Source organism: Ascaphus truei, chromosome 2 (assembly GCF_040206685.1).
Source record: "Ascaphus truei isolate aAscTru1 chromosome 2, aAscTru1.hap1, whole genome shotgun sequence".
Classification (NCBI taxonomy): Eukaryota; Metazoa; Chordata; class Amphibia; order Anura; family Ascaphidae; genus Ascaphus; species Ascaphus truei.
In genome coordinates this window covers 111,805,789-111,831,914 of record NC_134484.1, presented here as the reverse complement: position 1 = coordinate 111,831,914, position 26,126 = coordinate 111,805,789, and the positions used below count along the sequence as shown (strand labels likewise).

The 26,126-nt window shown below is 39.9% G+C and overlaps 1 protein-coding gene across 1 annotated transcript; it reads right to left on the bottom strand.

The window, feature by feature from the left end:
- Window positions 1–248: 248 nt before the first annotated feature.
- Window positions 249–13,293, bottom strand: PENK (proenkephalin). Its single transcript, XM_075584164.1, has 3 exons — window positions 12,926–13,293; window positions 12,332–12,472; window positions 249–1,168 (listed from the first exon to the last, which is right to left on the bottom strand). The coding sequence occupies exons 1-3, from the start codon at window positions 12,929–12,931 to the stop codon at window positions 524–526; spliced, it is 792 nt and encodes a 263-aa protein (XP_075440279.1). The 5' UTR covers window positions 12,932–13,293; the 3' UTR covers window positions 249–523.
- Between the last annotated feature and the right edge of the window lie 12,833 nt (window positions 13,294–26,126).

The following is a 26,126-nucleotide window of genomic DNA, read 5'->3' as shown; positions in this document are numbered from 1 at the left end:
CGCAATCATCTCTGTTTAGAGATTAAATAGCAGTAAATAACATTTATAGTGTTGTAAAGTACTACAGCAGTGCATTTAAATAAATTGCTTTCAATATTATGAATATTTAGATAGTTTAACAATACTAAATATTTCATGAACACAATTAATAAATTTCAACTCCATATGTATCTTTCATCTGATATTAAAGAAACAGGAATAAGTAAATTGGAAAAATTAAAAAAAATGACAAACCATAAACTGTGCAGATAAGATGAATAATTTATTTATATACAGTAAGCATTGGTTGATGAAATAATACAGTAACAAAAATTGTTTCAGCATAATAACTACAGTAGAAACTTTAAGTGTGACAAACAGAAGTTATTTGTTGACTTAAAAAGAACACAGAGCCTGATATAACAGATTACAAGTTGCATTGTTTACTAGGACAGTAAAAAACTGTACAGTGCAGGCAACACATTACAATAAAATATGGTCAATGAAACAGTCTCTCAATAGTTGGGGAAAGAGGGAAAGGGTGTTAAAATCTCATAAATCCCCCATATCTTTTCTCCATCTCTGGGATTTCTTTGGAATAACTCTCGCCATCTTCATCTGAAGGAGGAGAAGAATCAGCGAAGCGCCTCATAAACCCTCCATATCTTTTCTGGTAGTCCTGCCACCATTCTGGCCTACCTACTCGTCTCATAAAGCCACCATATCGCTTCTGCAGCTCTCTTGATTCATCTTCCAGTTCTGGGCTTCTTCTGTAGCCTCTCATAAAGCCCCCATATCTTTTATTCATCTCTCCTGGTGTCTCGCTGTTGTTGTCACGATAATTCCCAGTTTCAGGGTCCCCACTAGTACCTAGAAGCTCCTTAAGGAGAACTGATGTATCTCCGTCAAACTCTTTCTTCATAAAACCTCCATACTTCTTAGAAAGCCTCTCTCCGCCATCTTCCTCTGGTTCTACATGATACAGCTCATCCATTTTCTTCATGAAGCCACCATACCTTTTCATAAAACCACCATACTTTTTGGCAAGAAGGTGGTTATCATCATTGTTGTCTTGATTTTTTTCTCCTTCTTGAGCAACGTCCACTTTGGCCATTTGCATCACCAGTTCTTTGCAGGTTCCCCAGACTTTGGCAGATGGTAATTTCCCTTCACATTCTAATGTGCAAGCCTGAAAATAAAAATAACATACAATTTAATTAGGATAATTGTTCCATTTTGGACGTAAGCTATTCACATTATTTCCTCTAAAACATCAAGGGCCAACGTAAATTACTCTGAATTCTTCCTAAGCATCCCTATGTATGAACATTCAAAGTGTGTTAGATTATTTAGTTATATTAAGAAATAAAATAAAAAAAATGTTTTTTTTAATATGGAAAATGAAGTGGTTATTGGTAACTAATCAACACACAAAACATAAACATATGTAATAAGCCCTCTTAATTTGACATTACATTGATTTAGCCACAGTATTTTATATTTCCTAAGGGAGAAATTTCATTTTTCTTTTGCTATACTTTATATTGTTGTTCTATATACTGTAGTCCCAGATGTAAATATTGCTTCGTTTCCGTGTTTCCCGTTTAGCATCAATGTTTCAAGGTCCTCATTCCAGTTTTTGCCCCATATATGGAAGCTTGTGAGTTTAGGAGTATCAAAAGAAGGAGTTTGTCAGAGTTACCTGAAGCATACGTTATAATAGAATTTATTAAATTGTGCACCACTGCACCTCCCTTTCTTATTCTGCACTAGTTGATATACCCGGCGTTGCCCGGGATGTAAATCCGTAATAGGTATTATTATTTATGAATAGTTCAAAAGAAACATGGAAGAAAATGTAATACGATATTGTTGTTTAAAAATGGTTTATTGTAAACACACCACAGTACAATGTATATTTTGGCGACATAAGTGATGTAAAAATGTGAGGTGTGTCCCGCTATGGTGTGAGCGGGTGTGAGGCATCGGTTGGGTGTTCAGTATGGGTGGCGGGTGGGTAGTGGAGTGCTGGCTGTGGGTGGGAGTCCCGCTAGGGTGTGAGCGGGTGTAAGGCGGCGGGTGTCTGGTGAGTGCGTGTGGAGGCTGGTAAGTGATGTCGGTGCATAGGGGTGTGAGTGTGGCGGGTGGGTGTGAGGCGGGAGGTGCCAGGTGGGTGGTGAGTGGGTGCGGCGGCTAGTCAGTGATGTTGGTGCGTAGGGGCGGGAGGCAGCGGGTGTGTGTCGAGTGTGGCAGGTGGGTGAGAGGCAGCAGGTGTCTGTTGAGTGAGGTCGGCGGCTGTGGGGTGCAGGGGTGTGAGGCGGCGGGTGGCTGAAAGGCAGAGGCGGCGGGAGTGTGGGCAGCGGGTGGGTGGAAGGTGGGAGGGCGGCGGGCAGCAGGCGGCGAGTGGGTGTAAGGCAGAGGCGGGAGTGTGCGGCGAGTGGGTGAAAGGCAGAGGCGGGAGTGCGGCGGGTGGGTGAAAGGATGAGGCGGGAGGGCGGGTGAAAGGCAGAGGCGGGAGGGCGGGTGAAAGGCAGAGGCGGGAGGGCGGGTGAAAGGCAGAGGCAGGAGGTGGCGGGAGTATGGGCGGCGGGTGGGTGAAAGGCAGGGGTGAGAGGGGGGTGAAAGGCAGGGGCGGGAGGGGGGTGAAAGGCAGGGGAGGGGGGGAAGGCAGGGGAGGGGGAAGGCAGAGGAGGGGAGGGGGAAGGCAGGGGTGGGGGGGAGGCAGGAGGCAAGGGGGGGTATCGCTGTGTGTCTGTCCCTGTGTGTGTCACTGTGTGTCTGTCCTTGTGTGTGTCATTGTTTCTGTCCCTGAGTGTGTCATTGTTTCTGTCCCTGTGTGTGTCATTGTTTCTGTCCCTGTGTGTGTCCCTGTGTGTGTCAGTGTGTTTGTCCCTGTGTGTGTCAATGTGTTTGTCCCTGTGTGTGTCAGTGTGTTTGTCCCTGTGTGTGTCAGTGTGTTTGTCCGTGTGTTTGTGTCCGTGTCTGTCACTGTGTATGTCACTGTGTATGTCACTGTGTATGTCACTGTGTATGTCACTGTGTATGTCGGGGGGGGGTCAAAAATGTAGCTGGGGGAGGGGTCAAAAACGCAGCTGGGGAAGGGGTCAAAAACGGAGCTGGGGAGGGGTCAAAAACAGAGCTGGGGAGGAGTCAAAAACGGAGCTGGAAGGGGTCAAAAACGGAGCTGGAGGGGGTCAAAAATGGAGCTGGGGGGTCAAAAACGGAGCTGGAGGGGGTCCAAAACGAGCTGGGGGAGGGGTCAAAAATGGAGCTGGGGGAGGGGTCAAAAACGGAGCTTGGGGAGGGGTCAAAAACTGAGCTGGGGGGTCAAAAACGGAGCTGGGGGGGGGGTCAAACACCTGCCCCCCTCCAGCAGTAGCAATTCCTCACCTTAGGCAGCAGCAGCAGTGTGGCCAGGGTTTGGGGACCCCTGGGTTAGAGCGCACCAGCCAATGAGAGCCGTGGGGGGGGCGGGCAATCCGGAGGAGTGAGACATATGTGTGTGTATACACTGTTAGACCATACCGGCCAATGAGAGGTGTGTGGGGGCGGGTGGGCCAAGGGAGCCATCTCATTGGGCTGAGGCGGAGTGACGGGCCAAAGGTCCAATGTGATTGCCCCTACACACAGGGACATACAATGTTTTCAAAAATATAGATATAGATAAACAAATCTGCCAGGTGTAAGGTGGAGTTAACCTTTGAAAATCTGAGCCGGATGTAAGAAACTGGAGCAAAGAACTTGTTACATACTGTATGACGCATGTTGGAGTACAAAATGGCTCTGTACGTTGATACATATTCCTAATAGACAGTATCTGAATCCTTTTAGAAAATACTCATTTTACAATGTTGCATCTCTCCAAAAAGCAACATTTGATAAATATCATCTGAAATATAGTAAGCAATGATGATAACTTGAAGTAATGTAATTCATTGTGACTCGGGACACTCTACCTGAGTCTTAAGCACCAGCCTGCAATTGGAAGTGAAAGGGACTTAATACCTGCATGTAAAATTATGTGCGTACCAGTGCCAAGTAGGACATTATAACTATTATTATTATTACTCATTGAAAAACAGGCAGTAGCCAAAAGGTCTAAATCAAAGTGTGTTTTCTTCTTACCAGTCAATGGAATTTCAGAAAGTTAACATTTTGTTTGATGAAAGATTTATTAAAGCATAAAGTTGTAACTAAACCATTAAAAATGCTGTATACCTACAAAAAGTCCTTATATACTGTATGTAATTCCAAAACTGTTCCTGTTCATGAGACTAATCATTTTGCAGTTGTTTTTGAAGTGATAAATAAGCCTGAAGTTAAACAGATCTCTAATTATCCCAATTTTGAAATCAAGGGACGACACTATCCTATTAAATAATATAATTAAAGTTGTGAAGTCAAACGTCCTTGTGTTAAAAATGAATGATTTGTAAAACATATTTTATTTCAGTTATGAAAGAAATTAAATGAATACCATGGTGATGGGCTATATTTAAACGGAATTTAAAATAACGAATTTGCGGTTTGCTAAGTGCACTACAACATTGGATGTATCTCACTCGCCTCACTAAGGGATAGCTCCTCAGAGGTCGTTAAATCTGGCCTACTAATGTGACTTTACCTAATAGGGTAATGAATGTTAGTTTTCCTTCATTTAACAGGTATCCTCAAAGCTAAATATATGCGAAAACAATGGTTGTTAGTTAGCTCATTAGCACGGGCTTAATGCCATGTTACGTTAGCACTGCCTTGCGTTAGCTTCAAATAGAATGGCGTTAAGCCTGTCTCACCCAAAGAGGGTGTTACTTCCATTAGGTCCCTCAATAGTTATTTAGTTTAAGTTCAAAAAAGAGAAGACAGGAGAGGAAAATAACTCTGTAAGTAACAGTACGGAAAGACAAAAAATAAAAACCGGGCGCTTCTCAAAAATAAGTGAATATTAAATAATTAAGTAATTATACGATATACGTGACAGTAATGTTCAATTAATAATCAGTGCACAAATTGTGTTTAGTGACCTTCACCAATGTGTGGAAAATTATATAAATATTAAAGTGCAATACAGTAATAAAAAAAGCAGCTCTACACCCTTAGGACGGACTGTTCATGTCCAGATGGTTCTTGTGCAGATTTTCAAATTGGAGCGGAGCGCTGGATGACTCAGGATTATGAAAAAGAAAAATAAATACAATAGTGCAGATAGTATTGTAATAATGGTATAATAAAAATGTTCTCTGTAGTAGTGGTACTCACAGATTGCACTATCAAATATAAGCGTATCAGAGACCCTTCTCTCTCTGATGGGAGCCCTTTAATGGAAATCCCTCAGAGTGGTGACTTGATACTGGAAGCTTGTAATATGGTGGTTCAATAATTCTCCCAGGGGTATGTGAAAGTGAAAGAGAGAACACACAATAGGGTAGTATAGTCTAAAATTGTATTGGCAGCAATCGATAATTATATGTGTAATACACTCACATTTTGTAATAAAATATGGTTCGTGGGAGAGGACAGCTGTGGATGGAGGACGCCGGTGGTTCCTGGAGCGGAGGAGCCCTTCCGCATACGTCACTGGTGCCTTCGTCACGTCCTGTGTTGTCGTAGGTCAGGGCGGAAGAGACTGCCTGGTGTATCCGTCTCCTACTGGTTTGCCAGCAGTTGTCTCCCGGTCTCCTCAGCACAATCACCTCCCACAACGGATCGATTCTACGCGTTTCGCTGTAGCTTCTTCAGGAATCGAAACTCGAAAATCGAAATTCGATTCCTGAAGAAGCTACAGCGAAACGCGTAGAATCGATCCGTTGTGGGAGGTGATTGTGCTGAGGAGACCGGGAGACAACTGCTGGCAAACCAGTAGGAGACGGATACACCAGGCAGCCTCTTCCGCCCTGACCTACGACAACACAGGACGTGACGAAGGCACCAGTGACGTATGCGGAAGGGCTCCTCCGCTCCAGGAACCACCGGCGTCCTCCATCCACAGCTGTCCTCTCCCACGAACCATATTTTATTACAAAATGTGAGTGTATTACACATATAATTATCGATTGCTGCCAATACAATTTTAGACTATACTACTCTATTGTGTGTTCTCTCTTTCACTTTCACATACCCCTGGGAGAATTATTGAACCACCATATTACAAGCTTCCAGTATCAAGACACCACTCTGAGGGATTTCCATTAAAGGGCTCCCATCAGAGAGAGAAGGGTCTCTGATACGCTTATATTTGATAGTGCAATCTGTGAGTACCACTACTACAGAGAACATTTTTATTATACCATTATTACAATACTATCTGCACTATTGTATTTATTTTTCTTTTTCATAATCCTGAGTCATCCAGCGCTCCGCTCCAATTTGAAAATCTGCACAAGTAACAGTACGACCTAATGGTGGCTTACATATATTCAGGCCCTTTTAAAAATTCCTATTTCAGGGTCTGGAAGTGAGTAACACCACCTTTTGCTATGACCTAACTAAAGTACCATTAAATCCCTGCGTTAACGATAACGGAGTTCTGAGGATATGCGTTGTTAGAGGGAACGCCTCTTTTCCATATCATTGGCACGCTCGTTTGTTAAAATAAAGCTAGGGCTCGTTATGGCTGAAAGCAGCACTTAACACATCGTTACTGAGCTTTGAAGATTCCTGTTAGCAATTAACGATACGTTAATTGAAGGGCTCTATTCAATAAATTCCAATGTTTCTCTGTTTTTCACAAAAAAATTTTTGTAAAAAAAGAGGCAAAATCATCTTGTCCTTATTCAATAAAGGGTGAAGAGGCAGCCCCCAAAAAATATGTGAATGTCTTCTCCTGAAATGTTAATTATCTTAGCATGCAAAGGAGCAGTATTCTCAAAATCAAGTAATTACGTATTGAATATGCTCCAAAGAGCGCTTTTCACTGTGAACTGCTTAATTATCAATATGTTTTTGGGGTAGGTTTCCTACATATGAAACAGTTGAACAGATCTTTTAATACAACGCTGAAAAATCTGAAAAGCTGCATAGAAAAGGGAGGGAGTTGGGAAAAAAAACAGAGAAGGAACCTAAAGAATTAAAAAGTACTCAAAGAGACCTGAAAATCCACCTAACGAATAGTGAATAAGGCAAAATACCTGTGAATGAGGCATATCCTATGTGAAATTATGTATACAGTATATAATGGCCTGGAAATCCCAACAATAACTTTCCATACAAATATAGCTATTTAGTTTTGTGTGTAAATTTCATGTCAGTGTAGGAGAAAGGGCGAGTGGTGAGTGAAAGAGACCAGTTGAACGGGCGAGAAAGAGTTAAAGTGAGATATTTTCTCTGACATGATACCTTTCCGCCAAAATGTAAAGACATCATTGTTTTATCCCAGATTAGATCACCTTGAATCCCTGGCTTTAACACTGTTTTTATTACTCCTTGAACATCTTGCGTGTGTGTGCTACTTGCCTTTTTTTCCCAACCAAAAATATATATTTTTATTTCATTCGGCAAAAACAGTAAACATGTTATTGGGAGACCAGCTCTGAATAGGTTTTGTGATACCGAAGCTACTTCATCTGAGTTTATTAAATATGAATCTAAAGCAATTTTCAGTCTTCTTCCTTTTAGTAAGAAGGAAGAGATTGGGAAAATGTAAAAGATATCCTACCATGTGTTTTTTGTGCGTCAAAAGTCTGTCAGTTGTGACTTTCCTTATACTGACCAACAATCTCCATCAAATCTAAGACGCTTGATTAGTAAGAGTCTTACATTTGCAAAAACGAGTCTAAAGATGCTCTTTTAGGAACATAGTTTCCAAGGTCTTCCTGCTGCAGAACGAGTGCAAATAAGCACAATGCTTATCAAAGAGAAAAGGTTGGTTGAAAGAAATGAATTAATTTTATTATGATAAATCTGGTGGAGATCTTTTGAACCTCTTCTTCCCCAGTTTGGCAGCTGGGAGACATATGTATTTAACTCCAAAAGTAGGATTCTCCACTTCTTAATTGTATACAAATGGTAAAAGGAAGATATTTTGTTTCTTAGATTTTGAGATTATTCGACAAATAGAGCAATTATAATAGGCATTGTACTGTATACAAGGACTTTGTTTTTAGGCTTTTCCGCATAATAGTTTATATTGACTTTTACAGCTGAGAGGAACTAATGTGAAAATCAAGGTAAAAAACGCAATTCCATTTACTTTCACTATTAGCTTTATCAACTAAAATAGTGATTTAACCTGTATCAGAATAAATTGCTTCTTGATTGATTTGCCATTGATTTCACAGCAGTGGGTCAGATGGTTAAATTCTGGTAAAATATTTTTGCCTTGACTGATAATATTGAGCGCACAATAAAATGTTATATTTTCAACAGGTTAAAGAGAGTAGTCAAGGCACACGGTTTTTATCATAAAGTAGAAAATTTAATCCAGCATAAATTGGATTTATGCTGGATTAAATTTTCTACTTTATGATAAGACCGTGTGCCTGGACTACTCTTTTTACCCTGATACCATTTGGGGACCTGGTAGGACGACCCCCCTTGTCTGTGGGCAACGGCAGGTGACATTTTAGTGCTTCATTGATTGTGTGCCAGATCACCTCTTTCTATATTTTCAACAGGTACCAGGTACTTGTGTTGTAATTTTTTTTATTATGTACATTTGTTCGGTAAGCAGAAATGCAGGGAAATATTTATTAACACCTTTGTTTAAAAAATAAACAGATTTGTTTAACTCTTTAGTAATGGATTTGAAAATGAATACACAAAAAAATATATATATTAAGAAACACAAGGGAAATAACCTTTACTAGGAAGAAAAGAGAAAGGAGTGAGGAGTGAGAGGAGAATGAGGCAGGTCCGGAAAGAAGAAGAGGACATGTTAATTAATATAAATGATTAACATTATGTTCTTGTATCCTACAATTTGGCCAACGAGAAGCTATTTTTACAGCAGCGTTACTCTGTAAAAATATAGTGAATCCAAGATCCATAAGTCATAGTGAATCTATGGAAGAAGTAACATCCCATGGGTGAAACGTGAACATTGCACTGCTGGTAAACCGGAAGAAAAATGACGGCGGCTGGATCGCTTCAACAGGTAAAAAAATCTCTTTATTGAATCATCCGCAACAAAATCTCACACAGACTGTGAGGAACCTCTAATGCGTTTCGGGCGTAACCTGCAAAGGGCATATAGTATCTTATCTGTGGGCTGAAGGAGTGGCTCAATGAGTAAAGGCACTGATTAGCACTGAACGTGGAGCAGTGGAACCTTCCCAGTAACCTTGTGACCTTGGGCAAGTCACTTTATCTCCCTGTGCCTCAGGCACCAAAAACATAGATTGTAAGCTCTACAACTGTGTAAAGTTCTATGAAATACTAGCAGCGCTATACAAAAACAAATTATTATTATTATTATTTTTAAGAACTTAATCTATTAGGTCATCTTTATTACAGCACGAGGAAGAACATTTTTTTTAAAACCAGTTTTAAGAATATTTTTTGCTGCTTATAAGTACATATTATTTGCATGCAGTAAAGGTTCCTTTGGAATTTGCCAAGTTTAATTTTGCAGGTAAAAAAAAGACAGGAATACCTTTTGTAAATGATGTTTTATAAACATTAGCAGAGCTTCAATCAAATTGCCCTGTTTTGTTACAGAACCTTTCTGCCATTATAAATAGCTGCCTGATTATCATTTTGGGGAGGCAGCTGATTTGTTTACTCTTACTATTACTACTCGTGAGCTGGTATTTCAAGTCACACATTTCAAGCAAAAGTAATTCATTTGGAAACAAGGTGATAGAAGTTAAAATTTGTTAAAAAAAACTGTGGCTTAATGGACAGGTAAAACTTATATAAAGTCTTACATGCTAGCCTACAAAAGAATTATTGGAAGTTTACCTAGTGTTACAGTATGTAAGGTTTTGGGGGCATTTTAATGAGTATAAATGAGAAGGCAGCCAAATGCCGCATTAAATGACGCAGCTGCATCATTTCAATAACGCGCATAACCCTTTTTTTAATGTATATATAAAATCTGGAAATATCGCAGCAGTTTTAATGTGATGTGGGACATCAATGCAAGCAGTAATGTTAGGTCCATCTCTATTTGCAAGAACAGATTTAATGGGGCAAGGATTAAGCAGTGCATTGCTTTTTATGATACATAATCTCTTTTCTTATTTATTTATGAACATTTGAAATGTTAGTCCACTGTTTTTTTCTATGTTGTTTTATCTAATAGCATTGACATTATCATATAAACTTCACGTTAGGAATGACTGCATTTTTCTAAAGAAGATAGTAACATTGATCATGTATTTACTGAATATAATGTAATGTTACTTGGGGTATGCTACTTTTAAGCATATTGAATGCATATCAAATAACAATCCTGAAGAACAGAGGAGATAAGGCAGATGATATGATAGCAAAGCTATGCTTAACTAGAGTTTACAATGTTTGTTTATACTGGAAGACAAAGTTTTGAAAAATGAGTTAAACATAATTGTCTGATTTATTTTTGTCTATGTGTTGGAATGCACATTAAAGTAGCTTACAGAGCTGTCGCCCCCTGTTTTACTGTATAAATCTGTACATTGCAGTACAGTGCATTAGTGTTCTGTGGTTTTTCACGAAACCACAGCCAGAAAAAGGATTATCTTGGCTGCCAGAGGAGACTGCTTAGTTATGAACTTACAGTAGCTTTAATTTAGCTGGCTGCAACATACTGTATTACATTAGTTTCTTATAGTGTAACTTAAAACTGGCTAAATAGCACCTGCCGCAACACTATATATTCCTCATTAGTTTAATGTCACAATGTATTTGTTTTAAATTAGCAATCTTAAGAATATTTTTTTAAAATAATTACTTAATAAAACTAATATTTGCTAATGAATGTAAAATCTTTCATTGGTCAATAGAAAATGATAACTGTCGACATACATTATTCCTCAATCAATGTATAAGGTGTAATATTTAGACTGTAAATCTCAATGTGTCCACTTAGTTTATTAAATCCTGATAGCAACTACTGATACTTACTAGCATTAATACGGGTGCTTATATAACATTCCTGGCTCATAGTACTGTTAAAAAATAATCAATTGAAACTGATCTTTAGTTAGAGAAACATTGTCAGGTTTATGATATTGCCTGGTTTTGGTGTTCATATTTACCTAATCTTCATTTTGTGTAATGCCACCCACAGGTCTCCAATTTTCGACACCTCAAGGGTGAAATACATCAGATGGTGATGACATTTAATACTTATTTATCTCAATGATCTCAATCAAATGTCTCCAAATTACATTTATAATAATGTACAATAAAGGAACCATTATTTACAGTATAAATATATCATAGCTATTAATTAAATATGTCTATGACACCATAACTGAATCACTATTTTTTCCTCACTGACTACTGAATGTGTTTTTGGCTTATAGTTACAATCAATCCATAGATAAACATAGATAGATGTACATAAATATCCTAGTGTACATACATTAAATCAACACTTTCTGGTTATTTCATCCTCAGTCCGTTTTTCAGAAAGGAAATGTTCCTTTTACTTACTGCACTGTTTCTAGTGTGCAGTCAAACACCAAGTATTGTTTTTCTTATTACCTTTCCTTCCATTACATTGTAGAGTCAACGCTACATAACACATTGCCAGACAAATAACTTTATCTTGTACACTAACTACTTTTTTTTCTCAGTGGAACATCTACATTATATCATTTATAATTAGATTCTAATTTATTTTTAATTTGTATCGACTTTTGAGAGTTTGATAGCCACGTATAAAAGTAAAAGTGTTTGTTTGTGAGACCTATGTCTGTTCGAGAGTCACAAAAATGCAAAGGATTCTTTCTCAAATGTTATAGATTACATCCCTATGTATAAACTCAATATATCGTGTTGAATATGAAAATGTGTGACTATAATACAGAACCAACATGTCTTGGTCTTGGAATGGTGTCATCTAGAAAGCTCATAAACTACAACATCTGTGAAAAAAACCCAGTTGGTATTGGTCACTTAACATAAGAGTGCCACGATTCTACATACACCACGACTATAGTTCTTCAGAACTATTGGAGTAAGGCTAATATCACGTTACTATTAGGGTAACTCCTAACTAGTGTTCTTGTTGCTTCCCTACTGATGTGTGCGCTCGGGAGCTCTCCGAGGTGCTGGAGGCATCTGTCCTTCTTACCATCCCACTTGACAAGCTCTGAATATTAGGAAATCATTGCACGCAGAATATTGAGACATCTTTTGAATGTATTTAACCATATTGATTACGGTGAATGTATTTTATTCAAGACAAAGCGAAATAGTAGAGACTTACCACAGAGTTGATTTCAGCTTGTTGTCCCAAATGATAAACACAAGTAGCACAGTCCTTGCTACACTCCGTTCGGATTTCCACAAAGAGATAGGTGGTAAGAGCAAGGACTAAACAGCAGTGCCGGAACACCAACCCCATGGACTGCAAAGCGGTGAAAGAAAACAGACAGCATTAATTCCCAGATCTTTAAAAACTGGACACAGTAATTGGATAAATGTATAAACCAACTCTCTGTATGAGCAAGGCACTCTCAGTTTTCTCAGATTTAGTTATTCCAGTCATTCAGTTACAACAAACATGCCTAGATAAATCTGACTATCTCGGTCTTCAATAGAAATGCTAGACACTATGAAATTACTCATTTACTCCTGTTATTTTATTCAGCTGCTTCCACTTTTTAGCGATTTAAAGCTGGAATACCCATAATTGTTATATTCCCCAAATAAAACAAACAAGTAAAGTTATGGGAGGAAGGACAGCACAGTACGTACTGTAGCTATACAATGCATAGTGGAAGAACAAGTACACATAATTGAACCGCTACATTTCAATAAATACCACCAAAGGAAAATGCAATGTTAGAAAATTACTCACTTGCATGGTTCCTTGTTTTGTAAATAGCTTTATAAGAGAGAATCCACAGCTGCTATACGATGCGGGTTAGAACCTTGGCATGAACAGCAAAATAATTATAGGAGAGCAAAGCGATTTGCTTCTTTAGAGAAACTCTGAAAGGGGAAAAAGCAGAGGAAAAAAGTGACAGCCCCTAGATAAAGTGTCTCAGCAGAAGCCTTCCTAAGTAAATCTTCTAGCTGCAGTTAGTTGCTTGGTTTAGAAACTGAGTGAGTGAGAACAAACACAGGAGCTATCAACAGCTCTCTGTTTCCTTAAATGGATATGTGTGGTTGTGAGGCTCTTCCACAAAATCGTAGAGTTCAGCTACTTTATAATTAGTCAAAGAAGAGAAAAACAAAGCTTCCCCCAATAGGCTGTAGGCTTCATCTGACGCAACACCCACGAAATCCCTCTACTGATTTCGCACTCAGCGTTTTGTGTCCTATTATGGCTGAGCTGTCACGGACACAGAAAACACTTTGGTGGGGACGGATTGGAAACAATATGTGAGATTGGGTGTCTTCTTGAACCCTTTAAATCCGTGGTTAATAGGCATGCAGCAGTTGTAACACTGCAGATCTGTTTCCACGAAGCATATTAATATTGTATGACACACATGTGAACTATAGACGTTTCAGTATCATTTTGTTAAGATTTTTGGACATGTTACTTTTAAAAAATAATTATTATCCTGTGTAATACATGAATATTTACTTTACACCGTGGAACTATTATACAATATGTTACACATAGTGCCTTTAGCTATTTTCTTAAGCATCTTATAATATGGGGAATTTGAGGGCTATGGAAAAATTACGTTAATTAGAGAATAATTCAATAATTATATGCACGCACACAAAAAGTGAATAAGCAATACTTTTGGAATGTTTAATACATTTTGTGGATAAAGTAATCTACAGTCTGTATTGTAAGTGAATTGAGATTTTAATGCAAAGTAGCATTGAAGCTCTTATTACTTTACTATCTTATTTGTCCTCTAGAGGGCACCCAGAACCTTAAGCATAGATCTGATTTTTAAGAGGTTCTCACCATGATACACATACTGCACTGTACTGTACATACTCACATTGTTAATGAATGTAAAATAAAGGGGCATAATCGTCACCTAGCCCAAACACAGATTGAATATGTAATATCTTAGCTTCGAGTTTGAAGAAAAAAACAAAGACAAATTCATGTAATATAACATTCTTGAACATAGAGATCCAGTCAGGGTAAAGATCCTGGTTGGACAAGAAACCCACAATTGCACTCTATGAGGACAAACAATAGGTGGGACGGAAATATAGTCCCAGGCTACAAGCAATTGTGGGTTTCTTGTCCAACCAGGATATTTACCCTGACTGGATCTCTATGTTCATTTATCCTCTACCCTATGCACCATGAGATTTTTATGCTAATAACGGTATCTTTTTAAAACATAAGTTACAGCACTCTGAAAATGTTATAACATGCTTTCACAAGAAGGACAAAGCCATGTTTTATGTTAAATATTATATTAAAAAGGAGTCAGGTTTTGTTAAGAATCTCATATTTCCATGTTCTTAACTGATTTATGTTTTTTCACCAACTAACATATTGTTTTAAGTCTTTTATCAGACAATTGTATGTTTTGCACATACTGTAGAAGATCTCATGCTGTAATTACTCTTGGTGATAAGACTATGTGACTTTCTGTTTTATGAATGATATGGTCGTAGAACTGGACTAATACGAAATACTGTAATCTCTTTTCTATGAGTAATGTACCTATAGATCTTTACTGATCTGAATTGCGACCATGTAACTACATGATCATGACTGACCCTCCAGTGATGTGAATGGAAGAAGAGGGGGGGGGGGGGGCTCAAATTCAGTTCCGATTGTGTTCATTGGATGGAGCGGTGATCGCAATCTCCCCCTAGAAAATTAGCATTAACAACATGATGTGCCCTGTATATCATAGGGATCTTCCGGCATGCTGGTTCTCATAACATACAGAGTTTGTTATAAGGGTAGCATATAGAAAATGGTTAGGAAGCATCACATTGTTCCATATATCCACTGGAAGAAGAAGTAGGTGTGATGTAATTTACTGTCTGACTCTTAAACCAGGAAAATCAGACTTGCTCAACTCTCCTCTTTGTGTATGTATGTATGTGTGTATATGTATATGTGTGTATGTATGTGTGTATATGTATATGTGTGTATGTATGTGTGTATATGTATATGTGTGTATGTATGTGTGTATAGGTGTGTATGTATGTGTATATATATGTGTGTATATGTATATGTATGTATGTATGTGTGTATATGTGTGTATGTATGTGTGTATATGTATATGTGTGTATGTATGTGTGTATAGGTGTGTATGTATGTGTATATGTATGTGTGTATATGTATATGTATGTATGTGTATGTGTGTATATGTATATGTGTGTATGTATGTGTGTATAGGTGTGTATGTATGTGTATATGTATGTGTGTATATGTATATGTATGTATGTATGTGTGTATGTATATGTGTGTATGTATGTGTGTATATGTATATGTGTGTATGTATGTGTGTATAGGTGTGTATGTATGTGTATATGTATGTGTGTATATGTATATGTGTGTATGTACAGTATGTGTGTGTATATGTGTGTATGTATGTGTGTATATGTATATGTGTATGTATATGTGTGCATATGTGCGTGTATGTAACCCTGCCTGCCTGGCTTCTAGGGAGATTACATTGGTGTGTTATATATGGCTACTTCGCATGGGTTACCTTGACTCAGGGGCTGGATTCAGTCGGCTGGGCGTTGAGGTAGCAAGGTTGTAAAATAATGGGTGCCAGGAACTTTTGTAGTACAACAGTCATTTATTCATGTCCCCATGGACAGGGACCAATCATACATGTTAACAACATCGTACGGTACTTTATAATAAACATACATGAATACAGGGAGCAGGGGAGTCCCTGAACTGTCGCAGAACCGCACCGCTGATCACCTCAAGGTAGGAACGGGGGAGGGTGTGTATGTCTGTGGCAAGAGATAGTGATGAGGAGGCGCGTGTGTGCATGGGCAGGGGTGTCTTACCTTATGCGGATCAGCCTTCCTTCTGCAGTGTCGCATTGTCATGGTTACTCGACGTCCCATGGCGATGTGTTGCTATGACAATGCGACATCATGTTGTATCATGATGCTGCAGGAGGAGGGGCCTCGCTGCCAGCATGCTGCCAAGGCCAGCTCTGTATATGTATGGTATATATGTTACACCTGATCTACATGGCTTCTCTATTTCTAATGTACCCAGGTTTGCTGACAGGGCTGAGAGACAAATGTCCAATATGCACAAATCCATGGGGCCCAGCCAGCCTAAATCAGAAGTTGGGCCTGACTGGAAGTGATCATCCATCAGGCTGGACACTCTTCCGCCGCTGAGCCCATTGTCACAGGTACTGAGGGCTGTGCACCCCCCCTGCTCAACAATTATTCAGCCCCTTCCTCCAGTTTTAACAACCCGAGGTCAACATTCTCTCTTGCGCCCTTGTAAAAGCTGTCAGCAGGCCTTAGTGGACCAATCTTCTTAGTGCAAAGATTTAAACCAACACATAGCCAATTCATCTGCATATATATTTCACATAAGCTATGTGGAATGTATGAAATAAGTCACATATGTATAATGTAGTGCCATACTAATGATGGCAGTAAGAAAAACTAGTTTACTAAACAGACCTGCTGGTGGATAGTAGATCTCTGTTAATATGGACTTACCATTGGACTAAACCATGTTAATTCAATGAATAGATACTAGAACAAGAGCAAGCAAACCCAGTTGGTAGGCACTCAAACACCCTACACAATGAATTGATGATGATAGTTAAAAAAACGTTTAATAGATACATTTTGAAATAATGGAGTGAAACAATGACCATTGATGCACTGCAACCTGTACAAACCACTGGAATAAATGCTAGGGTATATATATATATATATATATATATATATATATATATATATATATATATATATATATATATATATATATATATATATATATATATATATATATATATACTTAAATGAACAAAACTGTTGGGTTTAGGTAAACCTAGAGGAACCACACCCAACACCATATAATCAATGTGATATTAGCTTCTTGCTGTGTTGGCTGTTAGGGGGTTAAATCGCCTCTGTTGCTGCACAGTGTACATATGGATAAGCTGGTAAAGTTAAACTGGATAGCTAGTTAGTAAATCCGGATCAGGTACTAGGACAAATCAATTACTAAGGATGGTGAGACCATCTACCACAGAGCCAGCAGTGAGAGGTTAAATACCTATCATATTGGATAGTGTGTTAGAAGAGCAATATGTAGCTGATTTATGCAGACCAATAAGTCACTACTGCACACAGCTGGGTGGACAGTAATAGCTCAAATAGTAGGAGAAGTGGATTGAAACTCAAGGATAAATAATCTGCTAATAGGGATCAGTGCCCTCTACCCCATAGCTAGCAGTGTGTAAATACCTGGCTCTTGTATTGCATAATACATAAGTGAGTCAATAGGTAACTGCTGAGGTCCTTTAATATGTACAGTAGCTCCTGTTTAGAGATAGGAAAATAAAGTAGCTCTGTTGTGTCAGTCTAAATATAGGGCTAAATACGCTTATTGTTGGTTATCTGACTGAGTAAAGCTGTGAGGAGAACTGTGAGAAGCAGTAATTAAGACACACTGATAGTTCAAACACAATTCACAGACCCTCGCAGTGCAGAGCATGAGACAAAGCAGCAGCTCCTAACACAGAATGTAGAGGGTATCATCCTCCTCAGTCATGTATTTGTCCTAGTACCTGATCCGGATTTACTAACTGGCTATCCAGTCTAACTTTACCATCTTATCCATATGCACACTGTGCAGCAACAGCGACGATAAAACCCACTAGCAGCCAACACAACAAGGAGCGAATATCACATTGATTATATGGTGTTCATGTAAGTATATATATACTCTAGCAGCAGCACTTACTCTAGTGCTTTGTTAGGTTTACAGTACATCGATCGCCATTATTTCACTCTATTATTTTAAATTGACTTATTAAATGTTTTTTAACTGTCATCCTCAGTTTATTGTGTAGGGTGTTTGAGTGCCTACCAACTGGGGTTGCTTTCCCTTGTTCTAGTATCTATATTAAGCCCAGAGGTACACCTCCCCCTTCTCTCACTGCAGCTGAGCAAGGGTTACTCCTCATGTTTGTTTTAACTCAATGAATGAACAATATATAAACCTATTATACTAGTATCTGAACCTTTTTTGTTACTTAATACTTGAGCTACACGTGACAAGTATTACCAAGGCAGGTACAGTATCAGCAACTAGCAGTCCATAGGTAATTGTATTAAATATGTTCCAGAATCCAAATATTAATAAGAAATTCTAATTTGCAACGTTCACCGAGCTATTTACACATATGTCTGTACTAAGGCTTAAGAAGGTTTCAGATACATATATTTCTCACATCTACTCAATTATAATTTAATGCACCAATGTCTTTTTTTCTGTGGAAGCAGCAATGACCGTTCTTGTATTCCTATTAGTATGACATTGATATGTAAACCTACAATCAATGCACATGTGGAACTAATCCAAATGTCTATGAATCATGCTGTAGCATTTTCTGTATTGCTCTCCAATAAATGTATCAGAGCATTATAGGGAAAACATACTGTAGCTTAAGCTTATTTTTAGTTTCTTTTAAAAGTTCTTGTGCATGTATATGTGTGTGTGTGTGTGTGTGTATATATATATATATATATATATATATATATATATATATATATATATATATATATATATATATTCATGACGATGAAAACAACGCTCCAAATATGTAAGTAGTATTTTATTTATTTATTTATAAAATGTTTTACCAGGAAGTAATACATTGAGAGTTATTTCCGGGGACGCGATCGGGCCGGTTGCCGGGGACGCGATCGGGCCATCGCTAGGGCTGCAGTCGCGTTGCTGCGGTCCGGGCGGCTCGCAGAGCAGTGCGCCGCCATTGCTAGGAGCGTTGCGCAGTGCAGAACTGTCAGCCCCCAGGGTGCACAGGGGCTGAGTCACATGACCCCAGGGAGCCAATAGGGCTGCAGCATCTCCCTGCAGGGGGATTGATACAATTTCACGGGCTTGCAGCACGTTTGGCAGTTGGTGACCGGAGCAGCTAGGGGAAGGAGGTAGGGTGCCGGAGTCAGTGACTCCCTGCACTAGGCCAGCAGTCCCCTAGGCCCCAGATAGCCCTGAGTCACAGTAGCTGAGTGTTGTAGGGACAGGCCCTAGGTTAAGGACCCTGCCCCATTAGCTATTTGTTAGTTAGGGACACCGCGGACGCTGCGTTGCAGCTGAGAGACTGGGGCTCCAGTCTCTGTCATTAAAGAGAGCTGGACTATCTTCAGGGTGGGATCGCCCCTGACGGATCACCTAGCGGGTGGATCCAGGATATCGTCTAGGAGCTCGCCTGATCCTTTTCGAAGCAGTTGCAGATTCGAGCACTGGAGTGCTCGGCAGGTACTCTAACTCTACAAGTGCACCAACAATCCTATTAGCTTAAATAGTGACTGCGCAGTCACACATATCCTTTCTCTGAAGAGTGCGGGACATTGTGTGAGGTTACGGGACACGGGGTGGGATCACCCGGTGGCGGGTTCAAGGAAGTGTTGGCGTCCGCCATGGCGCAAGATTGTGTTAGCGTCCTGCGAGACGCAGTAGTCAGTGTCTCCTCTAGGGAGGGACACCTGTTGATATGATATGCAAGTACGTTTATGGTTGCTGCAAGTAAAGTCATTAGTTGTTTACATATGTTGTGTTGGTTATTATATGTGTCCTGCGAGGAACAATTCCTGCTCTGCTAGGAACCATCGCAGGTGGAGGCACTACACCGAGTACAGGGTTACTCATAATATAATTGCTCCAGGTTCCCCGTGGCGGAAGCTCAGCCCTCCTGTGAGCCTAACAGGTAACGCACCACACCTGGTAACACTGAGTTCCCTGCACCCACACTATATCTGCGATTGGGTGGGGTGGAATACCCGTTACATATATATTATTGGTGTATATAACAGTTACAGACCAGAGTCAAATGGGAGACAGCTTTAGTTTTGAAAGAACTTAGAGTGGTGGCGGCAGTGAGAGTCTCCGGTTTACTGCTCCAGTTGTGAGGTGTACTGTAAGAGAAGGAGGAGCGGACGGATACTTAGCTGAACCTTGGGACCATGAACAGTCTTTTGGAGTCAGATCTCAGTTGATAAGTGCTGCATGTGGTAAGGGTGAGGAGCTTGATCAGCTAGGCAGGTAGCTTGCCCAGAAAGTATTTGAAGACAAGACAGGAAAGATGAACTTTGCGCCTAGACTCTGATGACCAATCTAGATCTTTGAGCATTTCGCAGTGATGTGTGTTGTAATTGCATTGGAGGACAAAGTGTTCCTATATAGTACACCTAGTTTGGCATAGGTTTTGGATGTCAGGGTATCAATGTGCAACCCAAATGTTAAATGGGAGTCAAACCATATGCCCAGATATTTGAAACTAGTAACAATGACTAGGATAGTAGACAATGATCTGGATGTTTAGCTTTATATTAAGGAGTTTTCTTAGTTGATTTTAGAATATAATAAACAATGTTGTGATGCATTATTAAGGATAACAGTTTAAGCTCCCTTTTCTTTAAATGTTAGAGTTAATAAAATATGAAGGGTAATGTGAGAGGAGAGAATTTGTATTTGAAAGTATTTATACATCATTAAATCACCAAAAGTGCATTTAACTACATTTTTTTCTACATTTGCATGGTGACTGACAGCTTAGTGATTAGGCGATAGTACTGTAGTAATATTACTATTATTAGTCAAAGTTCTGCTGCTTCAAAACTGTGCAAAAAACAGCACGAAATGTGTCAAAGAAAAACATTCTAATTGAAAGTGAGATTTTTCTTTATGCTTATTAAAACAAGAGCTATATTTTACACCATGTTTCACCAGTTAAGCGCAAAAGGGACTGTACACATGACAATTGCCCTCCCAAAAGTGTGCAGCATAAAATCGGACCCCCTAGCCATCAGCAGGGGAGCCTCCTGACCGGGGGGGGGGGGGTCTCCACCTCTCAGGCCCGCCCCTCACTCCCTTCCCTAGTCAGGGAAGGGGCTATAAAACAGGCTACTTAAAGCCCAGCTGGCGGGGAGCACGGCCTGTTTGCTGCCCGCCAGCCATTGAGCATCTATCCAGACAGAGTTGCGTTATTTATTTGTCTATTTGTCTATTTATCTCATTGCCATACCCCGGGCGCTTCCCCCTCCCACCCCCAGTCCCCGTGGTCGCTTGCCCGGGGTAGGAGGTGGGCTCGGTGGGGATCGGGACCTTGGGGGGAGTCGGCGGAGTGTGTTTTCACCTTTGGCGTTTCCTTGGGTTGCAGCGTAGGCTATGGCACTCATACAGGCTGGTGTCCTCCTGTGCAGGGCGGTCCCCCCCGGCGCATTCTCCACCCAAAGTTCCCGGCGATGCTGAACCGGAGTGTGCGGCTGCCGGCGGCCGCTCGCTGCTTACCCCTCTTTTTTTCCCTACACCTTCTCCCTTCTCCTTGTTCAGGGGCGGTCCCATTTCTGGAGCACTAACATTTGGGCATGCTTGGAAGACGAGGCTCGGCCCGGATCGTCGCCTTGGTCACGTTGCCCGGTAGACTTATGGGCGTTGGGGACCACGCTGTGATGAATTTAGTGTGGGCGTCCTTGGCTCCGGGTACGTGGAAGGCTTATGTGGCAGCTTAGCGTGACTACTGGGGCTTTGCAAGCAAGTTTGGGGGTGAGGGGGCAGGGGTGGAGACCATCATTTGATATGTTTTAGCATTGGGAAGCAGGGGGCTGGCTGGAAGGTCCATAGGTAAGAGGCTGAGAGGGATTTCTTTCTTCTTGAAGATAGATGCGAGGGCGGATGCTACGAAAGCGTTTATAGTCAAGCGGGCCGTAGCGGGAATGCTGAGGGGGCACCGACTAATGAGAACAGGAGGCCAGGAACTCTGGAAATCTTGGAGGGGCTGGTCCAGGTGACGGAACAGGTCTGCTTTTCAATCTTCTAAGTGAACCTATGCAATGCGGTCTTCACCATTGGCTTCTTCGGGGCATTGCGAATAGGAGAGCTAGTCTGCGCCACTAAGAAAGTGGGAGGAGGTTTGCAGTCGGAGGACACAGTGATCAGGTCAGCTTTGCTGCAGCTGCATATTCACTGATCCAAAACAGACCAGTTGGGAAGGGGAGCATGGGTTCCGCTGCTAGGCTTGCCGGGGAGCAGGATTTGCCCTGTGCAAACGCTGGGGTCGTATTTGGGCCGCTACTCATGCATGCGGACGGGGTACCATTATCTAGGTTTCAGTAACTGCGGGTGTTCCGGGCATGACTGGAGCGATTGGGTTTAAAGGCTGCAGGAGGGGTTGGATAGGGTCCTTGTGGGTCTAGCGGTACATGCCTAGTTTAAGGGGGGGGTTAAATAGGCCCGTCGGGGGCAGCTCTTGGGGGGTAGTTGCTTGTTCATGCCAGACTGGGAGCTGGGCTGTTGAAGCCTGGGGGGAGTGCGAGTGTCATTTAGACATGACTTCCGGGAGCCCACTCGCGACAACGACGGTTCACAGGGGCCCGGCCGTTAAGGGGGCACAGGGTCAGCGGTTGCCTGACCCTCCTGTAAAATGAGCACTCCGGCAGGGAGGGGCATTTACCCCATTAGTTATTTGTTATGAATAAATAGACGCAGCATTTTATACCTCCAGATACGGTCTTTATTCATACGTTCTACGTGGGTTCGGGCGGGGTGGGAGAGGGGAACTACCTCACAGTCTCCATGGCCAGGTGACTAACAAACAGCATACAACTCAACCCCACACACTTTCCTTATCACTGTTTTTAACTGTTGCCCCTTTCTTAGTGATGTACAGTAATCAACTGCTAACATGTAATACATCTTAACACTCGGTAAATAAAAGGGCTTGTTTTTGCAAATACCGATTGGTACAATTTCAGTAGCAGAACGAGGTTAATGCAGCAATCCTCACAGAAGCCTATACGAATGTAATTATATAATGTAAGTATATTGCCACCAGGAGCGATAAAACAAATGGTGTTAAAAATCATTGATTTCTTAATCTCTAGCATCTCAGGTTACCAGATATCCCCCGAGGCATTTTAAAATGTAAAAAGTTATGTAAAAATAGCATGCAATCAGTACAGACTGCTGCATTAAAATAAGACTGTTAAATAATGATGACAATTTTTTATTTTATGATCATTGTGATGCATTTACTGCCAACGTTGCTACTAACACAGCAATGTATCCCAAGTTACCACAAAGCAATGGGTTGATGATCCCAGAAGAGAAGTGGCTAATAGCCCAATCTGTGAGTTCAGGCTACACAGGTCTCAGAAGCCTCTTCATGTGTGAGATGTAGAATTTTCAATGATGTGCAAATATGTCCGAGTTTATTTGGAATGTTAGTTGACCATGTACAAGGCAAACTAACTAATTAATTTTTTTTTTCAGGAAAATATTGGAAAGCTTCAAAGTTGTGACAAAAATATTAATACATTTTTGGAGTGAAAGAATCTTTCAGAGTAGGGTATTTGCATTTGGCATTTTTTGGTGAAGATTGCTATTTTTGACTTTCTATATCAGTATTACACACACAATTTGCCTAAAATGTGAATGAGCACAAATGTTTCACATATCGTAGGTCGTAATACTGTACAAACATACAGAAGCACCATAAAATGTCTTGGGAGTTCTTGTTGATACAGTACTGTATGTGTGAAAACATAAAACTAGACTGGTCCAATGGTACCAACTTCTGACTATTACTAGCTATTCTGGAAGCAAATGGAAGCAAATGGAAAGTTTAATGATTTATCAAGATATTTAATCTACCAGCATTTTTCTTCACCACTTTAACTGAAAACAAACATTGACTTTGCCATTATTCCACACATATATTTCTTACTTATGCTGTGTTGTCACAGAATAAAGGGCCCTCATGTAAAGTATTTATGATACTGTAATCATGGCATAAACATCTATTTTATTTTTTAATTATGTAGAACCTACAGTATAATCTAGGGGACTTTTTGCAAAGTCCGAGTGCCTGGATCATCTTCCGCACCTACAGTATAAAGCATAATGCCTTATGTATGTATGTATGTCTTTATTTATATAGCGCCATTAATGTACATAGCGCTTCACAGCAGTAATACATGTGACAATCATATAAATATCAAATAATACAAGTAACACATACTGTAGATGGAAGAAGTGCTTCAGACATAAAAGTAACATTTAGGAAAAAGAGTCCCTGCTCTGAAGAGCGTACAATCTAATTGGTAGGTAGGAAGAACGTACAGAGAAGGTATGAAGGTGTTCTGGTAAGTGCGTATGTAGATAACACAAGAAATATGCTTTAAACTTTTAATTGTCAAAAAACTCATTATTATCTATTGAAGAAGGAAAATCTACAAGAGCTAATAAAAATGTATTCATTTTGGTTGACATTACAAGAAGATTGTTTTCATGAAGAAACAAATTATCCACTGGAATCATGGAAAGATGAAGCTTTGTCACGGCTGAGAGAGCAACATCATATTTTGATGGATTAAGAGAGCCTGTTTAGGTAGATATTACTGTATATCATAATGGACACCCCAGTGTTTCATACACTTTCTGTTCTATTTAACTTTTGTTTGGCAACTTCTTCATTTAACATGAGAAATAAAACAAATCAGAAGGTACCTTCTACCTAAATACCACCAACCAATCATCATTAATTGTTCTTATTCTTGTGTAATTCCAATAATACTTACTGCAGCTTTTTCATGCACCGGTAACTTTGTTTTATTTAGATTGCAAACCTTTTGGGGAAAAGATTCTCATATGGTTCGTTTGGATTGTAATATTTGTTTTAACAACATACGTTTGTATGGATTTGGTGTGTATTAAATGTGGAACATAAATAATTATTTACTTTTTGTGATTAGCATTGCATGTATTAATATAAATATGATAAAATGATAAGAGGTTACATTTTAATAGACAATTTTCAAAATGTATTCAGAATTGTTTACTTGTTGATTCAAAAGTGTAAAGAGATTACTACAATGAGTAAAATATAATGATAGGGAGAGGATATGATTATAATACATGGCATATACTGTACCAGAAAGATTACTTTGTAAACCACAATTAGTAAGATTATGGAAAATTAAGTATAAAGAGGAGTGAACTGGGAAAACAATCATGCTAAATCAAATGAAAAATGTTCACTGATTTACCAAGTGCTTATCTGAGGTTGCAGCAATAAAAAGCAAGCAAAACATGATTACATACTGGGAAGCAAACAGATTTTTCTTCATATGGCATGCTTTATTCTCCCCTGCCCAATCATGATTTGGGTTATTAATAATACATTTATAGTAATTGTCCCAGACATCTGTAAAATATGTTTTATTTTAGAAGTGGATAATTATGCTTTCCTGTAAATAAAAAACAAAAACAAATGATTGTTTTCCTCTTTTAATCTTCAGCATTTTATATTAAAAGTGGTGTGTGGAGAAGAGATTTGTAATGACTGGACAGCTCATGTACTGAATAGATACAGTATACAGTATAAATCACTCTCATGATAGGTACAATGGTGTGCAAAGTGGGGGGGGGGGGTGCGAGACTCGCGGGGCGTGGGGTTTACAGAGGCCCCCGCGCGCTTCCCGAATACATTTAAATTAATGCTGGGGGAGCTGCAGGGCCTCTGTAAACTTCTACTTACCTTGTTTCAGACGCTCCTGGTCACATATCGCCATGGCTATGTGACGTCATGATGCCAGGATGTCTGAACCAAGGTGGGCAGGGGGGGCTCAGGGAGAGGGGGACAGATTGCAGGGGGGCGCAGGGAAAAAAGATTGCGCTCCCCTGGTGTAGGATATAAATTCTCTGTAAGCCATGGTGGACATTTTCAAGAGCACACCCTAAGAATATTTTACATTGATATATTCAGGGAGAAAATACAGACTCATTTTAAAAATAGAACATTTTGAAAAAAATTTCAGTGAAGTATACAGTTTGAACAGGATGAGGAAGGAAATTACATGCAATTATAAGAGATTCATAAGAG

What these genes read in the sequence shown, in the direction of transcription:
- PENK (XM_075584164.1), bottom strand. An exon ending in AAGCTGAAATCAACTCTGTG is followed by an intron (nt 1,169 to 12,331) that starts GTAAGTCTCTAC and finishes TTTTATTTTCAG; the next exon opens with GCTTGCACATTAGAATGTGA.